The sequence below is a fragment of the Sesamum indicum genome, linkage group LG7 (genome assembly GCF_000512975.1).
Source record: "Sesamum indicum cultivar Zhongzhi No. 13 linkage group LG7, S_indicum_v1.0, whole genome shotgun sequence".
Classification (NCBI taxonomy): Eukaryota; Viridiplantae; Streptophyta; class Magnoliopsida; order Lamiales; family Pedaliaceae; genus Sesamum; species Sesamum indicum.
The window spans coordinates 8,801,939-8,822,348 of NC_026151.1; the positions used below are offsets into that span (position 1 = coordinate 8,801,939).

At 36.8% G+C, this 20,410-nt stretch overlaps 6 protein-coding genes across 9 annotated transcripts in view; 3 read left to right on the forward strand and 3 right to left on the reverse strand.

Annotated features, from left to right (window-relative positions):
* The window catches only part of LOC105166705 (heat shock protein 83-like), a 3,169-nt gene extending 1,241 nt beyond the window's left edge, over positions 1–1,928 (forward strand). Inside the window, exon 3 of the mRNA XM_011086158.2 lies at positions 86–1,928. Within this exon, the coding sequence (XP_011084460.1) occupies positions 86–1,665 (1,580 nt within the window). The 3' untranslated portion in view covers positions 1,666–1,928. The remainder of the gene's footprint in view (positions 1–85) is intronic.
* LOC105166706 (40S ribosomal protein S10-1-like) lies at positions 3,808–6,078 on the reverse strand. Its single transcript, XM_011086159.2, has 5 exons — positions 5,968–6,078; positions 5,811–5,859; positions 5,357–5,636; positions 4,678–4,813; positions 3,808–4,063 (listed from the first exon to the last, which is right to left on the reverse strand). The coding sequence occupies exons 1-5, from the start codon at positions 5,968–5,970 to the stop codon at positions 3,995–3,997; spliced, it is 537 nt and encodes a 178-aa protein (XP_011084461.1). The 5' UTR covers positions 5,971–6,078; the 3' UTR covers positions 3,808–3,994.
* Positions 7,002–8,449, forward strand: LOC105166707 (delta(1)-pyrroline-2-carboxylate reductase). Its single transcript, XM_011086160.2, is given in 2 exon segments — positions 7,002–7,934; positions 7,936–8,449. Coding segments are annotated over 2 exon segments (1,011 nt in total). The 5' UTR covers positions 7,002–7,160; the 3' UTR covers positions 8,173–8,449.
* Positions 8,592–13,174, reverse strand: LOC105166708 (uncharacterized protein At3g49140). Of its 4 annotated transcripts, none has more exons than XR_848210.2 (10): positions 12,948–13,174; positions 12,640–12,850; positions 12,279–12,381; positions 12,125–12,192; positions 11,527–11,691; positions 11,327–11,452; positions 10,820–11,152; positions 9,991–10,143; positions 9,506–9,585; positions 8,592–8,846 (listed from the first exon to the last, which is right to left on the reverse strand). XR_848210.2 is itself a non-coding variant. In XM_011086162.2 (10 exons), exons 1-10 carry the CDS (start codon positions 13,049–13,051, stop codon positions 8,745–8,747), a joined length of 1,458 nt encoding a protein of 485 aa, XP_011084464.1. In that variant the 5' UTR covers positions 13,052–13,174; the 3' UTR covers positions 8,592–8,744. The 4 variants fall into 4 exon arrangements, 3 of the variants coding, with proteins under 3 accessions (XP_011084464.1, XP_011084463.1, XP_020551127.1); XM_011086162.2 differs by having other exon boundaries at positions 9,506–9,601; positions 12,640–12,847; XM_011086161.2 differs by having other exon boundaries at positions 9,506–9,601.
* Positions 13,997–16,216, forward strand: LOC105166710 (probable NADH dehydrogenase [ubiquinone] 1 alpha subcomplex subunit 5, mitochondrial). Its single transcript, XM_011086163.2, has 2 exons — positions 13,997–14,409; positions 15,739–16,216. The coding sequence occupies exons 1-2, from the start codon at positions 14,091–14,093 to the stop codon at positions 15,954–15,956; spliced, it is 537 nt and encodes a 178-aa protein (XP_011084465.1). The 5' UTR covers positions 13,997–14,090; the 3' UTR covers positions 15,957–16,216.
* Positions 16,085–18,988, reverse strand: LOC105166911 (pentatricopeptide repeat-containing protein At5g52850, chloroplastic). Its single transcript, XM_011086432.2, has one exon. The coding sequence runs from the start codon at positions 18,940–18,942 to the stop codon at positions 16,705–16,707; it is 2,238 nt and encodes a 745-aa protein (XP_011084734.1). The 5' UTR covers positions 18,943–18,988; the 3' UTR covers positions 16,085–16,704.

Below are 20,410 nucleotides of genomic sequence, written 5' to 3' on the forward strand. Positions count from 1 at the left end.
ACATAAATTGCCCTCTGACTAATATTGTTGTACAATGTGGGAATATGTGATTACTTCTTTGAACTACAGCTTTAACCTCTTCTTGTATTGACTCTGTTTCTGTGCAATGTGCAGCTGGAATACTTGGAGGAAAGGAGAATAAAGGATCTCGTAAAGAAGCACTCTGAATTCATTAGCTACCCGATTTACCTCTGGACTGAAAAGACGACAGAGAAAGAAATTAGTGATGATGAGGATGAGGAACCCAAGAAGGAAGAGGAGGGTGATGTTGAGGAGGTTGATGAGGAGAAAGAGAAAGATAAGGGCAAGAAAAAGAAGATCAAGGAGGTTTCTCATGAGTGGCAGCTCATCAACAAGCAGAAACCTATCTGGCTCCGCAAACCTGAGGAGATCACGAAAGAGGAGTATGCCTCTTTCTACAAGAGCTTGACTAATGACTGGGAGGACCACCTCGCTGTCAAGCACTTCTCTGTTGAAGGTCAGCTTGAGTTCAAGGCAATCCTCTTTGTGCCAAGAAGAGCTCCGTTTGATCTCTTCGACACCCGGAAGAAAATGAACAACATTAAACTCTATGTCAGAAGGGTCTTCATCATGGATAACTGTGAAGAGCTCATTCCCGAGTACCTTGGATTTGTCAAAGGTGTTGTGGATTCTGATGACTTGCCACTTAACATCTCCCGTGAGATGTTGCAGCAAAACAAGATTCTGAAAGTTATTAGAAAGAACCTTGTGAAGAAGTGCATTGAGATGTTCAATGAGATTGCAGAGAACAAGGAGGACTATAACAAGTTCTATGACGCTTTCTCTAAGAACTTGAAGTTGGGTATCCACGAGGACAGCCAAAACAGGGCTAAATTGGCTGACTTGCTTCGATATCACTCAACCAAGAGTGGAGATGAGATGACAAGCCTGAAGGACTATGTTACCAGAATGAAGGAGGGGCAGAAGGACATTTACTACATCACTGGTGAGAGCAAGAAAGCTGTAGAAAACTCACCGTTCTTGGAGCGGCTCAAGAAGAAGGGCTATGAGGTGCTTTTCATGGTTGATGCTATTGACGAGTATGCAGTTGGGCAGTTGAAGGAGTATGATGGCAAGAAATTAGTTTCTGCCACCAAGGAGGGGTTGAAACTTGACGATGAGACCGAGGAAGAGAAAAAGAAGAAAGAGGAGAAAAAGAAGTCGTTTGAGAGCCTCTGCAAGGTAATGAAGGACATTCTCGGCGACAAGGTTGAGAAGGTGGTTATTTCCGACAGAATTGTGGACTCCCCATGTTGTCTGGTGACTGGAGAATACGGTTGGACGGCAAACATGGAAAGGATCATGAAGGCCCAGGCTCTGAGAGACAGCAGCATGAGCTCATACATGTCTAGCAAGAAGACCATGGAAATAAACCCCGACAATGGAATCATGGAGGAGCTGAGGAAGAGAGCTGAGGCCGACAAGAACGACAAGTCGGTTAAGGACCTCGTTCTGTTGCTATTTGAGACTGCATTGCTCACTTCTGGCTTCAGCCTGGATGATCCCAACACCTTCGCATCGAGAATCCACAGGATGCTGAAGTTGGGTCTGAGCATTGATGAGGATGAAGGTGGCGACGATGCTGACATGCCAGCCCTTGAAGAAGAGGGTAACGAAGAAAGCAAAATGGAGGAGGTTGACTAAATTAAAATGGTTTCCTTGTGACTGAACAATTTTCTGGGATTTTACGGTTTTATTTATACGAGGGTTTGATATAGTGGGCGCAAGTGTCTATCAAATTATAAGCGTCTTATCTTACTTTTTCCCTTCGAGAGCGTTTCAGTATATGTGTGTGTCTCAAGTTGTTAATGTGTCTCATAAGCCATACGTGTCCTGTACAACATGTACTGTTTTCTGCTACAAGTGAAATAGTGGAATGGTCCTTGTTGTTGTTCCTATGTTCCCAATTGCCGATGTTGTTGTTCTAGTTGGGTGTTGAACGCTGTTTCTAAATACTGCAACTTCCCAACATTCGGACGAAGCTAATGTCCGAAAATAGCAACTTGTAGGGAGAGGATTGGAGGTTGAGCGAGAACGGTTCGTAAGAGAGCAAATGCTGAGGGGCTGAAGGCAGGAAATGAGGGAAAGAAAAAGGGTGCTATAACGAGCAGTGAATTAGTTGAGCACGAGAACGGCAAATGATATTTGACGAGGAACAGAGCTGAGCAGCTCACATTCTTCACCCTAAAAGTAGTCGCGATTAGTAGTTTGGTGCCTCTCTTTGTCGAAAGGGCAAGTAGACACACTAAATACTTGTGGATAACATTTTTCTTTTCTATTAGCAGTGTTTCATTGAGCTGAAGAAGCTTGAACATAACAATGACAACATCTAATTCATGCTCCACACTTCCAAGAACTACTTTAGGCAACTGCCTTACGTTCCTTGGGGGAGAGAAATCTATCAAGAATAACTACAAGAAAATCATCTTTTCTTTATTGAATACCGATGGATTTTCAGTTGTCGGATATCTAAAAACCTTCATAAACTGGCCCCAGAAGCTTTTAATCTCCACTGATTTGCACACAGAGAGAGGTTATTAACTGGAAAATTAGAAGGAAGAGAATGATTTTGGCCAAAAATCGAGTAGATCAAGGATTTTATGACTTCTGAATTTATGATTTTGCTACTAGATTCAAACAGGCTTGACTTTGTGCCATCAACATCGAAATACAAAAAAATGTGTAGCGAGGAAATAAAAATGTGTTTTTTGGAAATAATTATACTCCTCTCCATTGAGATTTAGTGTAATTAAACATAAATTCCATATGGTTTGAAAAATTATATCTAGTATTCTTGAAATTTTTTTTCGTCTAATAAATAAATCCCTCGTTAGTCAAAACTCATTGAATTCACTAATATTAACAAAAGAAATGAATAAGAATTTGATATTATTACTGAATTATTACATATCAACAGTTTTTTTTCGATTTTAAATTGCCCTTATGACGGTAAAAATATACTTTTTCATATGCATTAAAGCGTAAAAACGTATGAGAAAACATTTTAATCATAAAAAATTATTTAATTTGCAATAATCATTAATAAATCGATCAACGGTTAATATAGATTTATTTATTTATTTATTTATTAATTTCAACAAATTTAATAAATTTTATCTAAAAAAAAACTTATTTATTAGATAGAAACAAATTTTAAGAATGCTATATGTAATTTCTCAAATCACAAAAAATCTTTGCATAATTACAACAATATCAGGAAGGAAAGTGTGATTATCCTTTTTTTTTTATTATTATTATTATTTGCTTTAACTTTTGGGACAAACATCAAGTTTGACGACATAAGTGCAACCCAAACCCAAACCCAAAATTACAACATGAGCGGCACCTAGAGTAACTACTTTTCTTTTATAAACCGAAATAACTTGAAACTTAACTTTCCAACAAGAAATCCCGTCTATATGAAGCTAATTTTCTATTTACAGTTTCCTATGACTGCATGTTCAAATTAATTATTATTATCTTATTTCCACCCAATTTAATTAAGTTAGTATAAAAGAAAAGTTACTTTAATCACTAGTTATTGATATGTAAAATGACTCTTCATCAATTTTGTTGTTTCTTGTGTAAGTTCCCCACTCCTTCAAAACCCTACAAGGAGAGCGACGGACCTGCTCATAGTTCTAAAACCTACAATCTTACTCAGCTTTTAAAATCTGAGTATACAGGAAGCAGCAGCTACAAAACCAGTAAAACAGGCACAAGCAAATTCGCAGACATGGCTGCTCCATACTGCAGCCGTAGTGGGGCTAGAGCATTTCTTCTTAGCACTAAAGAGCATGACTGTTAATTTAAACAAAGTCCAGCACAAGTACTCATCCAATGTATATAAGAATTCAACAAAATTATGGGCATCAAAGAACTTGTGATATTCTCATGGAAAAAAATTAGTTCGGCACAAATCAAAATTTGAAATCGTATAAAAAACTATAACTAAATTGAGGAAATCGAAAAATTAACTTGAAGGTGCCCCACCAAAGCCGCCAGCACCTCGGCCAAAACCAGGACGCCCACCAGCACCACCCTGCATGTTCAACAAAGTGGAGGTTCATACGATGGCAGTCTATTTTCCTTGTCGAGCATGATATAAAAATAAAGTTCCACATACAAAATTTAATTTCTATACTTAGACAAATAAATTAACAATGCAAGCATAGTCTGAAATAATAGATGGCAAATTGAAAGATGGATTTCTCTTAAGGAGAGTGCAACAGGTGCAAAATTAAGATGCAAGCTCAATCTAATCTTACAAACACAAACTTCTTACCATAAAAAACATGAAACTACAAACTCAATGGAAGAATATCTCACACAAAACACCAACCAAACTTAATCTCTAGGTCTAAGCTAATGATCCATTCCACAATGATGAACCTAAGAAACTCGACGCAAATTAATACAACAATAAGTATGCTCACATTTGATTTATACCCAAACAAACTCAAGAGTAATCTGGGCATTCTACTATTTTATACCCAAGCATCAACTAAATAGGACTGAAATCACTCAAGTCTGATCATATTATAAAAGGGGAGAAAAAAAGTGCAAGTTCCACAATAATCCTTATATAGAAAAATGAAAAGCAGTAATAGAGGCCAGATCTTGGGGAACAAAATACAGTGAGAGAACCAAAATTACCCTGAAAGCAGGTTGGTAATCAGCAGGTGCTCCACCCTTTTCACCTCCAAATTCACCTGGTGGTGCTCTTGGCCCACCACGGTATCCATCTCTATCACCAAAACGTGGCCGGTCGCCCTCAAATCTTGGAGGTCCACTGTTAGGACAACCCAAACAAGCATAATTATGAAAAAGTCAAAATAAATCTTGAAGTTCGCGACTCTGTTATGGGTTGATAGAATTCTTAGCACACTACTAAAAACAAAATAAACTGTAACTACATATACATCACCAATAAACAAGACAAAGAAAGCCACATCAATTATTAAAATACCACAAACCAGCTTTAAAACAGCTAACAGATAAAATATTGGAACATATGCGTCCCCCAGCATCATAGAACCCAAGCACTCTGAATAATCAACATTACATCTAAGCAACATCTCTGGACATCTCCTTGACACAAGATATACTGTACCAAAAATCAAACTACCCCGTATGAAAATAAGAATAGATCTATTCATCCATAAACACTATACGAATGTATTAACACCAAGCATCAAATAACTAACTAGCTAAATAGGTTTTCCAGCACTTCTGAAGATCATGTCGACTTTAACAGAATTTTTGCTCAAATAAAACATATAAATTGCTTCACTAATTCGTGACCTGAACGTATCAACTAAGAAAGTGTTATTACCGAGGACGATCACCAGGGGGACCACCCATAGGACGTCCGAGAGGCCTGGCTGACTTCTTCAGCGTGGCAGGTACAATCTCGGATGGGAGGTTGAGATATGTACGTAGGAACTCAATTCCGTCATTCGTAAGGTACCAATAATAATGCATCCAAGCAAAGGTCTCGCGCACGTATTCCTTTGATTTGAAGCTCTGCATGAGCTTAATCACCTGGAGATTCGGGACATCAATCTCCGGGTGCTTCGCTAAGTTAAAATCCTTCTTGGCATAGCACACACCCTCTGTAAACATACAAAACAACACAAACAATGAGCACGTAATACAATCCAGTATCTTCTTAGGACGCGTGTAACAAAGCAAATAAAATTACGCATAACACAAAAATATAAATAAAAAATTGATAGTTGCATTGAGAATATCTCTACATATACTTAAATATACAATGTTAATCCGACCTTGAAAGAGGTATTTGCAGATCTCTCTCCTGTCCTTCTCTTTAATGATCTAAACAAAAAACATACAATAAGCAAAGTTAACCGCGTTCGGCTAGATATTCACACGCGAAAACTGTAAAAAAAAGAAAAATACAGTTAGAATGAATGTGAGCTTCACCATGGCTGCCGAGCAATTTGGATGGAAGAAGAGAGAAAGTTGAGACTGGTGACTGAAGAAAATGGAGCAGCTTATGACTGAATGAAAACCCTAGAACCAACGGGGGATTAGGGGTTTATATACTGACGGGGCTCTGGAGATTGATGGGCTAATTGATGAAGCCCAATAATATGGAAAAAGAGGCCAGATAGAACCTGGATCAGGTCATGGACCGAGTGGTGGGTCGGGTTATGGGCTATAAAATTGGGCTGGGTTGAGAGCCATCCCAGGAGATTGAGGGAAGTGGGCCTTTGGACTCTGCCTACCAAAAATGGATCATGGGCCATATTATTTACAATTGCATCATTAATTATATCTAAGGAATCACATTGACATCATCTCGGCTCAAGTTTCGTTTGATTCAGTGAGAGAAAATAAAAAAGTGAATGAAATAGAAATATTGAAAGAAAAAGGGAAGAAAAAATTATAATACTTTTGTATTAAAGGTCTTTGTTATAATCAAAAGAAAATAAATTCCAAACATTTTGTTTTATTTAATATGAGAAAGATAAATTATGAACAAAAAATTAATTTTGTAAGTTTACCAAGTAATCATTTATAATAACATAATTTTAAATTATTAAAATGAAAAAATTAACCTAAAAACTTATTTATTATTTAACTTACCAATAAAATATAATTGGTAAGTTAAATAATACTGTAAAAAAATTTGAACTATTTAACTTACCAATTATATTTTATTTTTATTATAATTTAAAATATACTTTTTTTCAATTAAGAAAAAATTAATTAAACTTAAAATACAAAATTATAAAGAAAATAAATCCTTTAAACTACAAATATATATATATATATATATATAAGCAATATTATCCAAAAATTTAATTAAAAAAATAAATATTATATCTATCAATTTTAAAAAAGATTATATTACATGAAGCATAGTTGATGTGAAAGTAGATATAACATAACCAATTCGAGATCAAGACTTTTCCCTATTTTGTGCCCTTAGCAAAAGGGCCCACAGATTTGGCATTATTGTTTGTTGACGTAGACTTTCTTTTGGTGTGCAATGGTGAATTCGACTTAGTTTCTTCTATCTCTACAATTCCCACCATTCCCACCATTTCCATCTCTGCTCCTGTCGTCACTTGTCTAACAAACGTACACTCTCAGGTTTCAGCCTCCCAATCATGGCGACCGCCGCGCCGCCAGTTTTCATCTCCACCACCGCACTCCACTCTCTCATCACCCACAAATCCCTCATCCGCCACCTCCAATCCACCCTGCCACCGCTCTCCGCCGCCGTCCAGTCCCCTCTCCGCCACGCCCACCAAACAAGCCCCTCCTCCTCCTTCCTCCTCATGCCCTCTTGGTCAACCTCCCCACTCCTCCCTTACATTGGCGCCAAACTAGTCACCCACCACTCCAACAACTCTACTCTAAACTTACCGGGGGTGCACGCTGTTTACGTGCTCTTCAACTCCCTCACCGGCCAGCCGTTGGCCGCCATGGACGCCACCGAGCTCACCCTTTACCGCACGGCCTGCGTGTCGGCCCTCGCTTCCTTATACCTGTCGAGAGAAGAAGCCGTGACTCTTGCGATGATCGGGGCTGGTGCTTTAGCTTCACATTTGATCAAGGCTCATTTGACGGTTAGGCCGAGCGTGAAGACGGTTGTACTTTGGAATAGAACCCTTTCTAAGGCGAGAAGCTTGGTTGATCGGTTGACAGAGGAGGGTGGATTTGAAGGGGTACAGTTTGAGAGCCACGGGTGCTTGGAGGAGGTGGTGAGGAAGGGAGACATTATCAGTTGTGCCACCAATTCAGAAGTTGCATTGGTTAAGGGAATGGATTTGAAGGAAGGGGCGCATTTGGACTTGGTGGGGTCGTTTACGCCGTCCATGAGGGAATGTGATGATGACGCGGTGAGACAGGGCCGGGTGTTTGTCGATAGTGCGGCAGCAATGGTGGAGGCGGGGCGGCATGGTGGAGGCGGGAGAGCTGGTGGGAGCGTTTGAGAGAGGGGTGATTAGGAAGGATGAGATTGTGGGGGACTTGGTGGAGTTGATCAAGGGTGAGAAAGTTGGGAGGAGGACTTGGGATGAGATTACTGTGTTTAAATCAGTTGGTTCTGCTGTTGTGGATCTCTTGAGTGCACAAATGGTGTATGAGAACTATGTGGATAATGAGGCTAAGCAATGATTTTGCTGAGGTTGGTTTATAAACTTCCAAATCATAAATAGGAATAAGGATGAAGGATCATCAATGCTGAACTAGAATGCAAGATTGGATGCAAATGCAATGTAATAAGATGTTCAGTGCATTTATATATACATAGGCATAGCATCTTGATTTTTCTGGGTTGAATTTCGTTAGGATTTACCTGTTGCATATTCTGAAATACCAGTATATGCAATTTTCTTGCCCAGAGTCTGGATCTTTTATTGCAAAGTGGTGTTGCATCTCATGTTATACTTCACATATACATGCCATATCTATAATTTTTTTCCTCGAATGTATAGGTGACATGAAATTTATATATGTAAAGTGTAATACAAGATGCTAAAATACTTTGCAATAGAAGATCCAAACTGTTGATTGACTCTGATCCAATCAAAAGATAAAAATGTGCCAAAAGTTTCATCATTATGAACTTGGATTAAGTAATAAAGGGGGATCTGAAACTGAGAGATTGTCCATACACGCTATATATACAGCAAGTGGTCTGTAAGCATATAATATAGAGATACGTAAGTGAAGTTGAGTTCTTGAACCTAAAACTCGGTTTGTTGAGGTTCTTTCACTTGTTGGAATTTGTGGACTTTAGGAAACAGTAAATCATTTAGTTGTCTTTCAGCACTATACTCTGATGACGCCTGCAAGGATGCATGTATAAGAGGGAGAAGATAAGTATTAGCCACTAAATTAAACATTTAACGTTGACGTATGATGCATCTGTGTGTCACTAGCAATTAGAAGAGTGAAGCACTGAATACTAAATGAACCGTGATGCTTAGGTGTATGCATGCTACAGAGATAATTGGAGTCTTTCAAAGGTGGTCTAAAACCTGAAAGGCTTTTTGAATGAGTTTTATGTCGGAAAAACTAAAGTTGCTTTATTTAATAAGCATATAGTTCTCTCGTTCTTCCCTTCCCACATGTGAGATGAGATCCAAACTGAGATTGGATTTCTACTTTCTTGGCTTCTCTTATTTTTCTTTTGGTTCTTTTGTTTTATATACTGTTTGCAAACTAGTCAGTTTCCAAGAACCTGTTTAAATTTGATGCAATGTTCATATCATTGACCTCAAGATCTTCTCCTAACAACTATGCATACATGCAAAACTAACAATACTCTTGTTTGGAGTGTTGGTATGTTTCCTCCTAAGCTTCGCAAGGTCTAGTCAAGAATAGCTTGGACTCCACTACTCAAATGTAATTATGCAAGAAGCATCTATTAAATTGGAGGGTAATACAAGGCAAAAAGTTAGAAAAGTTAAGATACACAATACCACTATATAAGATGCATATATACCCGTTTCTTAAATGCAAAACGCAGTGTCTGAACTTGTCTTCCCGAGCAAACTCTCAAGTCAAAACCAAGGCTGTCAACTCCTATAAGAACACATTCCTATCATGATGTACATTAGAATTGTTAGCATGATAATTAGAAACCAGGATTAAAATTCTCTGATTACAGGATAGTTGGTTATTTCCTCATTTATTCCGGGGCTCTATATGGTTCAAGTGAATATACCCATGCCTAGTAGCTGACATTTCAACCAAAGATACAGCATTAATTATTGGTCTAAGAACACTAGGGAGCATGTTTCTCAGTAGGATTTATATGGTAAAGCCCTTGTCTACAAACAGGATTAGGAGGCAGAAATAATCTTATTGTTTACTTTTTTCACTGTCGATTTGGATAGCAGATTGAATAGAATATAGCTCAGTTTTTAGCCCATTCACCTAATGCACATTATTTTTCTATTTATATAACACCAGAGTCCAGTGTGTTACCTCTACTTGAATACCCTTGCATCTCCAACATAGAGATTTTAGAGCTCGCGTGATTTTTTCTCCACCAGCTTTGAGGCGGGATATAATTTTTGCAGCCGAATGTGCTATCGCATCAGGTTGAGCCCTCCTAAAATCTTCTATTTCAAGAAAACCCTGCAGCAATGGCACAAATCAATGACTTACACTTATCTGACGTAGTGGCAAACAAAAGACCCACCTCGAACTCTTCTATTTATCAAAAAATGCTTTATTAAGATAATACATCACATTCCAGGTAGTATTGGTAACTTTGACGCGCAATATACTCAGTAGCAGCCAGCTCATAGGAGCAGGGTAGTATGCAGAAGCAGAGTAAAGTGCACAATGCCAAGTCTAGCCATAACGCCCTTTTAACTCCCCATGTTCTCTGCCATAGTATATAATTGCATTGCACGCACATTTTTACCTACTTCTCACAATTTTGTACTTTTGAAAGTAGTAGGAAAAGTCAGGCATAAATTTTCATCTCCAGCATAATACCAAACATTTACATGCAAACCGTGACTGGTCTTTTTCTTTTGACAACAGATTAGTAGATTAAAGAGTCTATACAAGAATGCATTTCATCAATTAATCGTCAACCGGATGATCAGGTTGCAGCTTTATTCTTCAGTATAGAAAAGATTTAGACCGTTAGTAAATTTTCTGAGACATAAAAGCAAAGAAAAGAGATTAATTTTGTCAGCTCTCTCAAATTACATCCTGATAACCAAAAGTCAGAAGTAAGAAAAGGAATTATGCAACTGGGTACACTCCCTGTTCCTGAAATTCACCAAGGGGAAAAATTTACCTGATCTCCATGTGATGAAATTAACTGAATCTTAATCATCTCTAGCTCGTAAAACACATATCCATTTCCCAGGGTTTCATCCTTCTCCAGTTCTTCTGCCCTACTTACATTGCCTTGTGCCAATTCTTTTTCTTTTTCATGGCCATTAATCCGCAGAATGCCTTGTATTTGTTTACCAGCAACATGATTTGTATTAATGTCACTAGATTCAGTATCAGATGCATGTTTTTGGATGACTGAGTGTTCTTCTACAAATGCAGGTCTTAGAAGGCCTTGTACTGCAAGGCCAGTAGAACGCTGATCCATGTAATCTAAAGGAGCATCTGACACAACCTGTACAATCAAATAGTCACAAAAAAGAAAAAAAAAGGAACATGGATGCTAAGTTAAATAAGTGCAAAAGCAGCACCATCGTCCAAGTTAATAATTAACTAGTTGATGAGTCAAAGTAGTAGAATCCATAAAATTCTATTTATTTCAACAGCTATTAATAAAAACTAGTGTCACCTCTACTAGCTTTTGGGCAAAGTACATTGGATGAGAAGAGCGCATGGTGTCCAATTTAGCCCAGTCTCCCAGTGTTCCATCAAATTCTTCATCCTGATCCTCCTCATCAAGAATGGCAACCCAGTCCTGCAGATGAATAGATAGAGATTAACAATCTGCTGAGCTAAAAGAGGTACAAGAACCAACGAAAAATGTCCCACTTTTTCATAATTATCTTCCTCTTCTCCATCATCAGCATCTTCTTCATCCTCATCATCATAGCTATCCTCATTTTCAAGCTCCTCTATGCCAAAATCAATTTCTGAATGACCTAGTGCCTCCATCTGGCTAATCATTTCTGCATTGTCAAGTCCGATGATGACTTGCTGCATGGGTTAAAAATCAATCAATCATGCCTTAAGAAAAATCATTTGACTTGGATGATCCCTGAAGACAATACTATGATGAGAACATGGGAAGAAGGGGTATGTAGTTGACATCGAGGCAATTATAAATTCCTAGGGCTAGTTATCTTTCTCTCTTCTCCATTACTAACTGTGATAAGTACAGAGCCCATTTGGCACACAATCTGTTAGCTTAGTTCAGGATGCATCTCAAATCAATGGCTTCCAAACATAAGCATAATGAAGTCCACTAAACAGAAAGATTACATCATACAACAAAAAAACATAAAGTGACAAGTAGCAGCACATTAGTACCCAAGATATTAAGCAAGCATAAAGTGGTGTTAAATGAAGATTTCGGCATATAATAGTTTCTTTCCTTTCTGTATCATGAGTATAACAGGGTTAATCTTACCACAATGGTTTCGTCAGTCGCTAGATTTTGCAGGATGTCTCCATCATTCTTCACTCGAAAGTATATATCTGACAATAAGTAGTTGAAAATTGACAGTGACAATACTTCCACTCAATAATAGATAATGTCGACATGTACACAAAAGAGATCTTACTTCCATGTTCATCAGTTACATAAGGTAAATCTGGCCAGAAAATGTTGTCATAAATGTCTTCATTTACCAAACCAGAAAAGAAAAGTGTAGCCTTGCTATTCACCTATAACAAAAATCTTTGCACAAAATTAGCATTTCACCACAAAGATCGAACAGTGAACTCAACCAAGCCTTGTTTTAGAGTCGTTTAATACTAGCGGAAGGCCCTTAGCTTCATTTTTCCCCCCAAGTGAAAAAGAAATCCAGAGGTTTGGCGTCAAGTACATAATATAGTTTACGAAGTGCGTCAAAAGAATCACTTCGTTAAACTTGTCTGCTTTCTACGACTTTATCTTGAAATTCGCATTCTTCGACATAATACCTCAATTATAGTTCGCGTAGTCTCAGCAGGCGTCAGCCTAGCATCTCCATTCTCCAATAACTCCGACTCCGCGATTTCCTCGAGAGGATGATATCTCTGAGGCATCGCGTTCTGCTTCACCCACCCCGAGCTCCAATTCTGCTCTTTCGCCGCCGCTCTAATTCCATCTCTGCTCATCACTCTGCCGCCACACCTTCTGCAATTACTACTACTAAGCAACAAAGTCAATGACAAAAATCAGTTCACGGCACTAATCCTGCACTTCCACATGAAACCAAAAGCGAAGTAGGTTGAAATAGAAGTAGTACGGGGGGACGAAGAAGGCTGCGGAGTGAGAGATGGTGCGAACTGAAGTGTCGAAGTTTGCGGCGGAGAACCAGACGGCGGCGGACTGAGGTTCGAGCATCAACATTTTTGGCCGAGATCTGCCAGCTCGAGAATTGAACTAAATGAAATGTACAGTTATTTTCAGCTCATAATTTTGAGTGTAGAAATAGAACAGAATATGGCAAACTTTTATGCTATTGGAAGGTGTTTTCTTTTATCCGTTCGAAGCCTAAGTTGAGTGCCTTTTTCTACTTTATTTTAAACTATGGTAGTTGACACCTTTTATTTTAAATACTCTTAAGATATCACAATGCTGCACTAATCTTTAAATCTTATAATTTTACTACTAATTAAATAATTTTAGAAATTAATTACAATTATTATTATTTTTTTACAAAAGTAATTATACGTCACTTTAACACTACTATACCAATTCTTTTGTTGTTTGAATAATACTTACAAATTTATTTTTTTTCTTGTTTTTAAAATATAATTTTTTGGTTTATATATCTTATGTTTGTTTATAAATAAATAATATATTTTAAATATAAAAAATTATTTATTATATACACATATAGATAGTATGTCAGGACATCATAGTTAATCACAAATTAATCATTAAAGAAATTATAATTATGTACACCCTTAATCTATTGTTTATTTATAAAAATCACCGTTATCTTTTATATAATTATAGAAACTACCCATAATAATTAAGAAGCAAAAGTCGTTTATGTAATGTTGTTGACTTTTTTTAAAATATATGTGTGATTTTCAAAAAATTATAGGTTATTTATATAAATGATGCTGATGTCCTTCTATAGATTTATGTATATTTTTTTTAAATGTATATTGATTTGTATAAATAGATTATAGTTAGAGGGTCTAAATATAATTATCCAAAAAATAAACCATTGATCTTATAATACAAGAAAATTGGGCTACAAATGGGGCCTACCAACACAAATAAGCCCAATCCAACTGAAGCTGAACTGCAGAGCCCATTGTTTCCTTATTAGACAAAACTTTGTCGCATTATTATCACATGAGTTGGATATTTCGCCGAGTGACTGACTGTGCGGGTTAACGAGTAGCCGAAATCGAGAAGAAAAATCACCGGAAAAATGTTTCTCCGGCGAGTGGCGCGGCCGCTGATGATGATGGCGAAAATAAAGGAGACGACGGGGATCGTCGGCCTCGAAGTCGTACCCAACGCACGAGAAGTGCTGATCGGACTTTACACCAAAACCCTAGAAGAGATCAAGGCGGTGCCGGAGGACGAAGGGTACCGCAAAGCCGTCGAGAGCTTCACCCGCCACCGCTTGAAGGTGTGTCAGGAGGAGGAGGATTGGGAGGCGATCGAGAAAAGACTCGGGTGTGGACAGGTCGAGGAGTTGATTGAGGAAGCTCAAGATGAGCTCAAGCTCATTGGCCACATGAACGGTGCGTGCAGAAAATCTTCATTTGTTTGCCTCAGTTGATTCTTAAGCAAATCTATGACTGCATTTTCATTTGTTTTAGCGTTTACAAAATGTGCACTCTTTTTTCTGTATGTTGTGTGATTTATCCTCTCATTGTTGAGTCTGGACGAAACTGGATTACCTAATACTGTAATCTTATGCTCCTTCTAAACATACATATGAAATGGGAAGGAAGAGCAAATTTATTGAGAAACAAATTCCATCCCAATTTTTGTTGATGATAACTTCAGTGTAGTTGGATGTTATGGAAAAAGCAATGAAACAGATTGACAAACTAATGAAATGTTTCTTCACCAAAATCCAAGTTCTAAATGTAGGGCTAATGACAAAAGAATGATGTGCGAGTTAAAATCACAAATGATATAAAAATAAGCTATACCTACTTGTTTGTTGTCAATGTAGGGCTTCAGGATTGTAAGTTGGAGAATATTTGGTTTTAATATGAATTTGACTTGGTTCAGATTTTGATTAGCGTGAATTTCAAATTTTGTGCAAGAGTGCTGATGGTAAGGCTTTCAGCAGAAGCATTTTATTCCAAGCAAAATTAAGAAAACATTGTTGCTGAGATCTAATTGGCATCCTTCACTAGGTCCTTTTCTCAGTAAAATGTATAGAAGATGCATGCTTTTAGCCTGCATTTTCCTTGTTGGATAATTAATTCAGATCTCGAGGTAAAAAATGAATGGAATGGAAATGAATGTGTAAGGCGTAAAATAAATTTCTTATTTGCTCTTAGCTTCTGAAATAGAGAATATGCTAAAACATAAAATTCCTTGGAACCAGACATATCAAATTTGAAAGTTAAATTTTGATATATGTCAAAACAGACAATTTTCCTTGTGTTTTGTAAGTCTTGCATGAGCCAAGGTTCTGTTACTTAGTGTGATATGTTTGCATCTGATGCTATGGAGAAAGTATATATGATAAAAGAACTGTGACTTGTAAACTTGTGTTTGCTTTTTCTGAGGTATTTGATACAGCAGAGGATTTGTGCTTACTTTTCTGTTCTTGGAAAGGGTTCATGTGACTTAATGCTTTACCTGCTGGGTGTGAATTTTCATATTACTCTCAATAAAGGGTTATCTGGTTCTACAATGTCAAGTGTTAACCTCGTTTAATTGCTCTAAACTTGAATTTGTCTTTCAATCAACCATTTCTATGTTTTTTGTCTTTTTATTTCTTCTCAAGGTGTACTTAATGAATTATACTGCTCTTTAGGCATTCTATTTCAACTGATAATATTTCTTTTCAAGTTTTAATGGTGTCAACCAATTCTTTGAATTGGGTGCAGAGTGGAAGCCATGGGGTATTCCTGATGATTATGAATGTGAAGTTATTGAAAATGATGCTCCTGTACCAAAGCACATCCCCTTGCATCGACCTGGTCCCCTTCCTGAAGAGTTCTATAAGACATTGGAGGCTGTTGATACTGGCACTTTAAAGGATGCTATTTCAAGCTCCAAAAAGGAAGATCCTGAAATTACATCTGGTGAAGCACAAGCAAAGTAGTTTGCTTCAGCATCTTTTGGTTATTTGTGAAGCACCTTCAACTGTTGGGATCCATCTCTTCTCTGCTCTCAGTATCGGATTTGTTTCCCCTTGTTTATGCTCTTGTGTTTTCCTTTTTCCTCATTAACTGCATATTGAGCATATGGATAAAAACTCCAGTTTTTAGCTAATAATCTCCATTGGGCTTTTCCCCAACAGACTCATTTAGTTTATCTTTGTTATAACGTCCCCATGCAAACAAGCAACTGATATTGGGAATACTAGTAGCCTTACAGACCCCAAAGCTTATCTGTTCATATGCCATTTTGAACAGGCATAATTCCGTTGAAGTGGCTTGTGATTTGGTGTATTTGGAGAGTGTTATTGTGAATTGATATTGAGTACAATCAACATCCTAGATAGTGAATCGAGTAGCACTTTCTGAAAATTAGGTTTCTAGTATGCTTTAACCATCTGCTCGCATGCTTGAAATTGAATGACTTGTTCAAGATCTCTTATCAATCAGATGCCTGGAAAATATTTGGCTGCTGGCATATGATTATAGCATATGTGTGTGCCATGAGGAGCCAAAAACTTGAATCCAAAGCCCATTATGCTACGTCAATCAATTTCATCAATAAACTATGTAGTTTGAACTGAGTAGAAAGCTTCAGCAATTTGCAACAAGGCTACGGACAGGAATCTTCCTTCAAATTGCCTCTTCCATACTACAGCAACTTGCAGCAAGGCTACGGACAGGACTCTTCCTTCAACATGCCTCTTCCATACTACAGCGGATATTATCCCCTAAATCATACAGACCTGCCTCATCATATATGCCTGCAAGAAGAACATAAAACTCTAAATCGGAAGGATCAAGCTCAAGGCCTTTCCTGGTCATTTCTTCTCCAAGAAGCACGTTTCTGTGCAATTTACAGGCTTGCAACAACCTTTTGTAGATTGATGCATTAGGTCTGAAAGGTATAGATTTCAGCACGCTCACAGCCTCTTCTAGCCGGCCAGCCGTACCAAGAAGATCAACTAGCGAGTTATAGTGGTTTATTTGTGGTTCTATGTCATATCTTTCTCTTAGAGAATGAAAATATTCGACACCCATGTCTACTAAACCACCTTGATTGCAAGCAAATAGCACTGTCAACAGTGTGATAGAATCAGGCCTGAAACCTGCCAGTCTCATGTCCTCCAGGGTGGACAGAGCGGATGTTGTATGCCCATTAGCAGCAAAACCATGCATCAAACAGTTCCATGAAATGATATCTGGTTCAAATATTTCATGAAAAGCTTTCTGGGCATCTTCAATACACCAACATTTCCCATAGAAGTCTATCAAACCATTCAAAACTGATGTCCATGTGCAAAAGCCAGATATTATGGAATAGCAATGGAGCTGTTTCCCAGTTTCAGTGGCACCTAAATTGGCAGAAGCTGATAAGAAACTAGATATCGTGAAGCCATCTATAGGTAACTCATCATCACGCATGTGATTGATGATTTGTAATGTTGTTTTATGATGTCCTATCTGATTCAGCTTAGAGGCAAGAATTGTGTACGTGATGGCAGTTCTATTACTCATTCCTTTAGCCAAACTCAGCGCACAACCCACCATGTGAGACCCTGCATAGGCTTCAACAAGAGCATTTCCAACAATAACATCATTATCTGCATTTGTTTTAATAACGAACCCATGAATCTTCCTTGTCTCCCTCGGGGATTGTGTTGTACCACAAGCTTGAAGAATGTAAGAGAGAGTAAAGGAATTTGGTGGCTGACCAGAAAATTGCATCTGAAGAAACGCTAGAAAACACTCGTTTTTAAGACCATGTGCAGCGAAACCAGCAATCAAGGTGGTCCAAGAGATGACATTTGGTATAGGTATCCCCTTAAACACTTGTATAACGTCTTCTATGGCATTGGAACACTTTGAGTAGAAATTTAAAAGAGCATTTCCCACAGAAATATCGTTCTCTAACCCCGCTGTGATAAGCTGTGTGTGTATCTGTTTCCCCAATTGCAGAGCTTGAGTTGAGGAGCAAGCATTCAGGATTCCAGCATAAGTATAGTTGTTGGGTACAATATTATTGCCCACCATCTGTCTAAATGCACTAATAGCCTCTTGGAAATTCAAGTTTTGGGTAAAGCCGGTGATCACAGTTGTCCACAATTGCACATCTTGTTCACATGTTTGCTTTAAGACCTTCACAGCATCCTCCATCTTTTGGCACTTTGCATACATATCAACAAGCGCCGTATTCAAGATCAGATTCAACCGAACACCCCAAAAGATTAATTGGGCATGAATTAACTTACCATAATTGATTCCCAGGGAGCTACAAGCACCTAAAAGTTTTACAAATGTGTACTCGTTTGGAGAAACCCCTACTTCTATCATGCGAATGAAAAATCGTAATGCCCGAACCTGGTTCCCAGCCTGCACTAAGGAAGAAATTATTGCAGTCCAAGAAACAGTATCCCCCTTTTCCATGGCATTGAACACTCCAACGGCTTCCTCAAATAAATCCCATTTGGAATACAATTCAATCAAACTACTACACAAGATTGGATTTGATTCAAAACCATGCTTTATCACACAGGCCTGAACTCTAGTACCGTGAACAAAATCTCCTAAAGCAGAGTATGTTCTTAGCACATTTGAAAACGTGACCTCATTCGGCTTTTCACCGGAAGCCTTCATCAAGTCAAAGAATCTGAGAGCTTCTTCATGGTTTCCATCTTTAACGTAAGCAGACAGAACTCCAGTCCAGGACACAACATCTCTGTAGAGCATTTCATCGAACAAGTGGCGTGCATGTTCAACTCCACAACATTTCGCATAGAGAGACAGCAAATTGTTGCTAAGCAGCAAATTATCATGAACGCCCAGTTTGAATATTGGGCTGTGAACGCAAATGCCATCTTTCAAGGAGTACTTGTTGCAGAACTGAACTATCTTTGAACAAGTTTCTTCAAGTAGGTTTCTCCTTAACATTTACTACCAGTTAAAATAACTCCGTTTTTACTGTAAACCTTTCAAGTCTGAGGTAAAACATTGAGAATAATGTTTATGTTGAAGGACATAAATCATTTATATCTATTAATTATTTATGGCACACCAACTCTTTAAAATATTATTTAAAACAAAACATTTATAAAATATTTATCATTTAGTAAAGTATATATAAATTAATAAGTTACTGTTAAATTTATAAAAACAAATAATGACAAAAAAGATGCATGAAATTATTAAAATATAATAATAATAATAATAACTATCAAAAGACAAAAAAAAAAAAGAGAGAGAAAGAGAGACACCAAAATTGTATATATATACTAATATAAAAAGGAATATCATTTTTCATTCGCAAATGGCAGTCCATGACACTATTATACCAATTTTTTTGTGGTCTTGGTGGTATTTTTATTTTTTTTGTGTCGATAATGTTTTTAAGTTGATTCTATTTTATTTTATTTTAAAAATACGGTATGCTATTTTATATATTTTATTTATAATATTCTAAAATTTATGTATCTTTTGAAAAATGAATATTTTTTTCGAAATGTAGTTACCGTAATTCCAAAAAATGGAAATTAATGATGTTTTCCCAAACATTAATAGATTTAAAATTTTAAATTATTACTATATTAAACTATTTTTTATTTGAATGTATTGAATAATATAATAAATTATATACTAAAAAGACATATATTACTTATATGAACTCCAATTCCACATGTGCTCCAGAATTCATGAAAACATTGCAACATCTGACCATTTATACACTCGCAAGGGACAATAGTTCAAAATTTTTTAGGAGAGATATTGGGCTCAAATTTGGATGGATGCCTGAGTTTGTGGCTGCGTGCGTTAAAAGATAGTAAATAATTTTTACTATCTACGTTTAAATTATAATAAAAAAAAAATATTATTCTCTTACAAATAGTGATTATGACACAACATTACCAATTTTATTATTATTTCAATAGTACCTCTAAGTTGATTTTTTATTTTTTTTTCTTTTTTAAAAATATAATGTGTTGTTTTTTATATATATATATTGTTCATAATATATTTTAAAATATAAAATATTATTTATTATATGCATGCAAAGACGGCGTGCCATGACGACTAGTATATAAAGTGGGAGCACCTTTTTGGTGTTTCACTTAATTTTGGTATGTCGTTTATTTTTTTAAAATTTAGAATTATTTATTTATTTGTTTATTTATTAACTTCTCTATTTATCATGATTTTTTTAATGGTTATATTCTTTCATATAATCCTTTTACTTTTCCTACATTTTGTAAATTTTTTTTTATAAATCATAATATTTAAATTAGTTTATTATCTTAATATGTATTTTTAGGTAGTTTTTTTTTAAACTATCACTAATAATAAATTTTATTTTGATTCATTTTTAAATATTATGCACATACATAGCATGCGCACTTACTAGTAG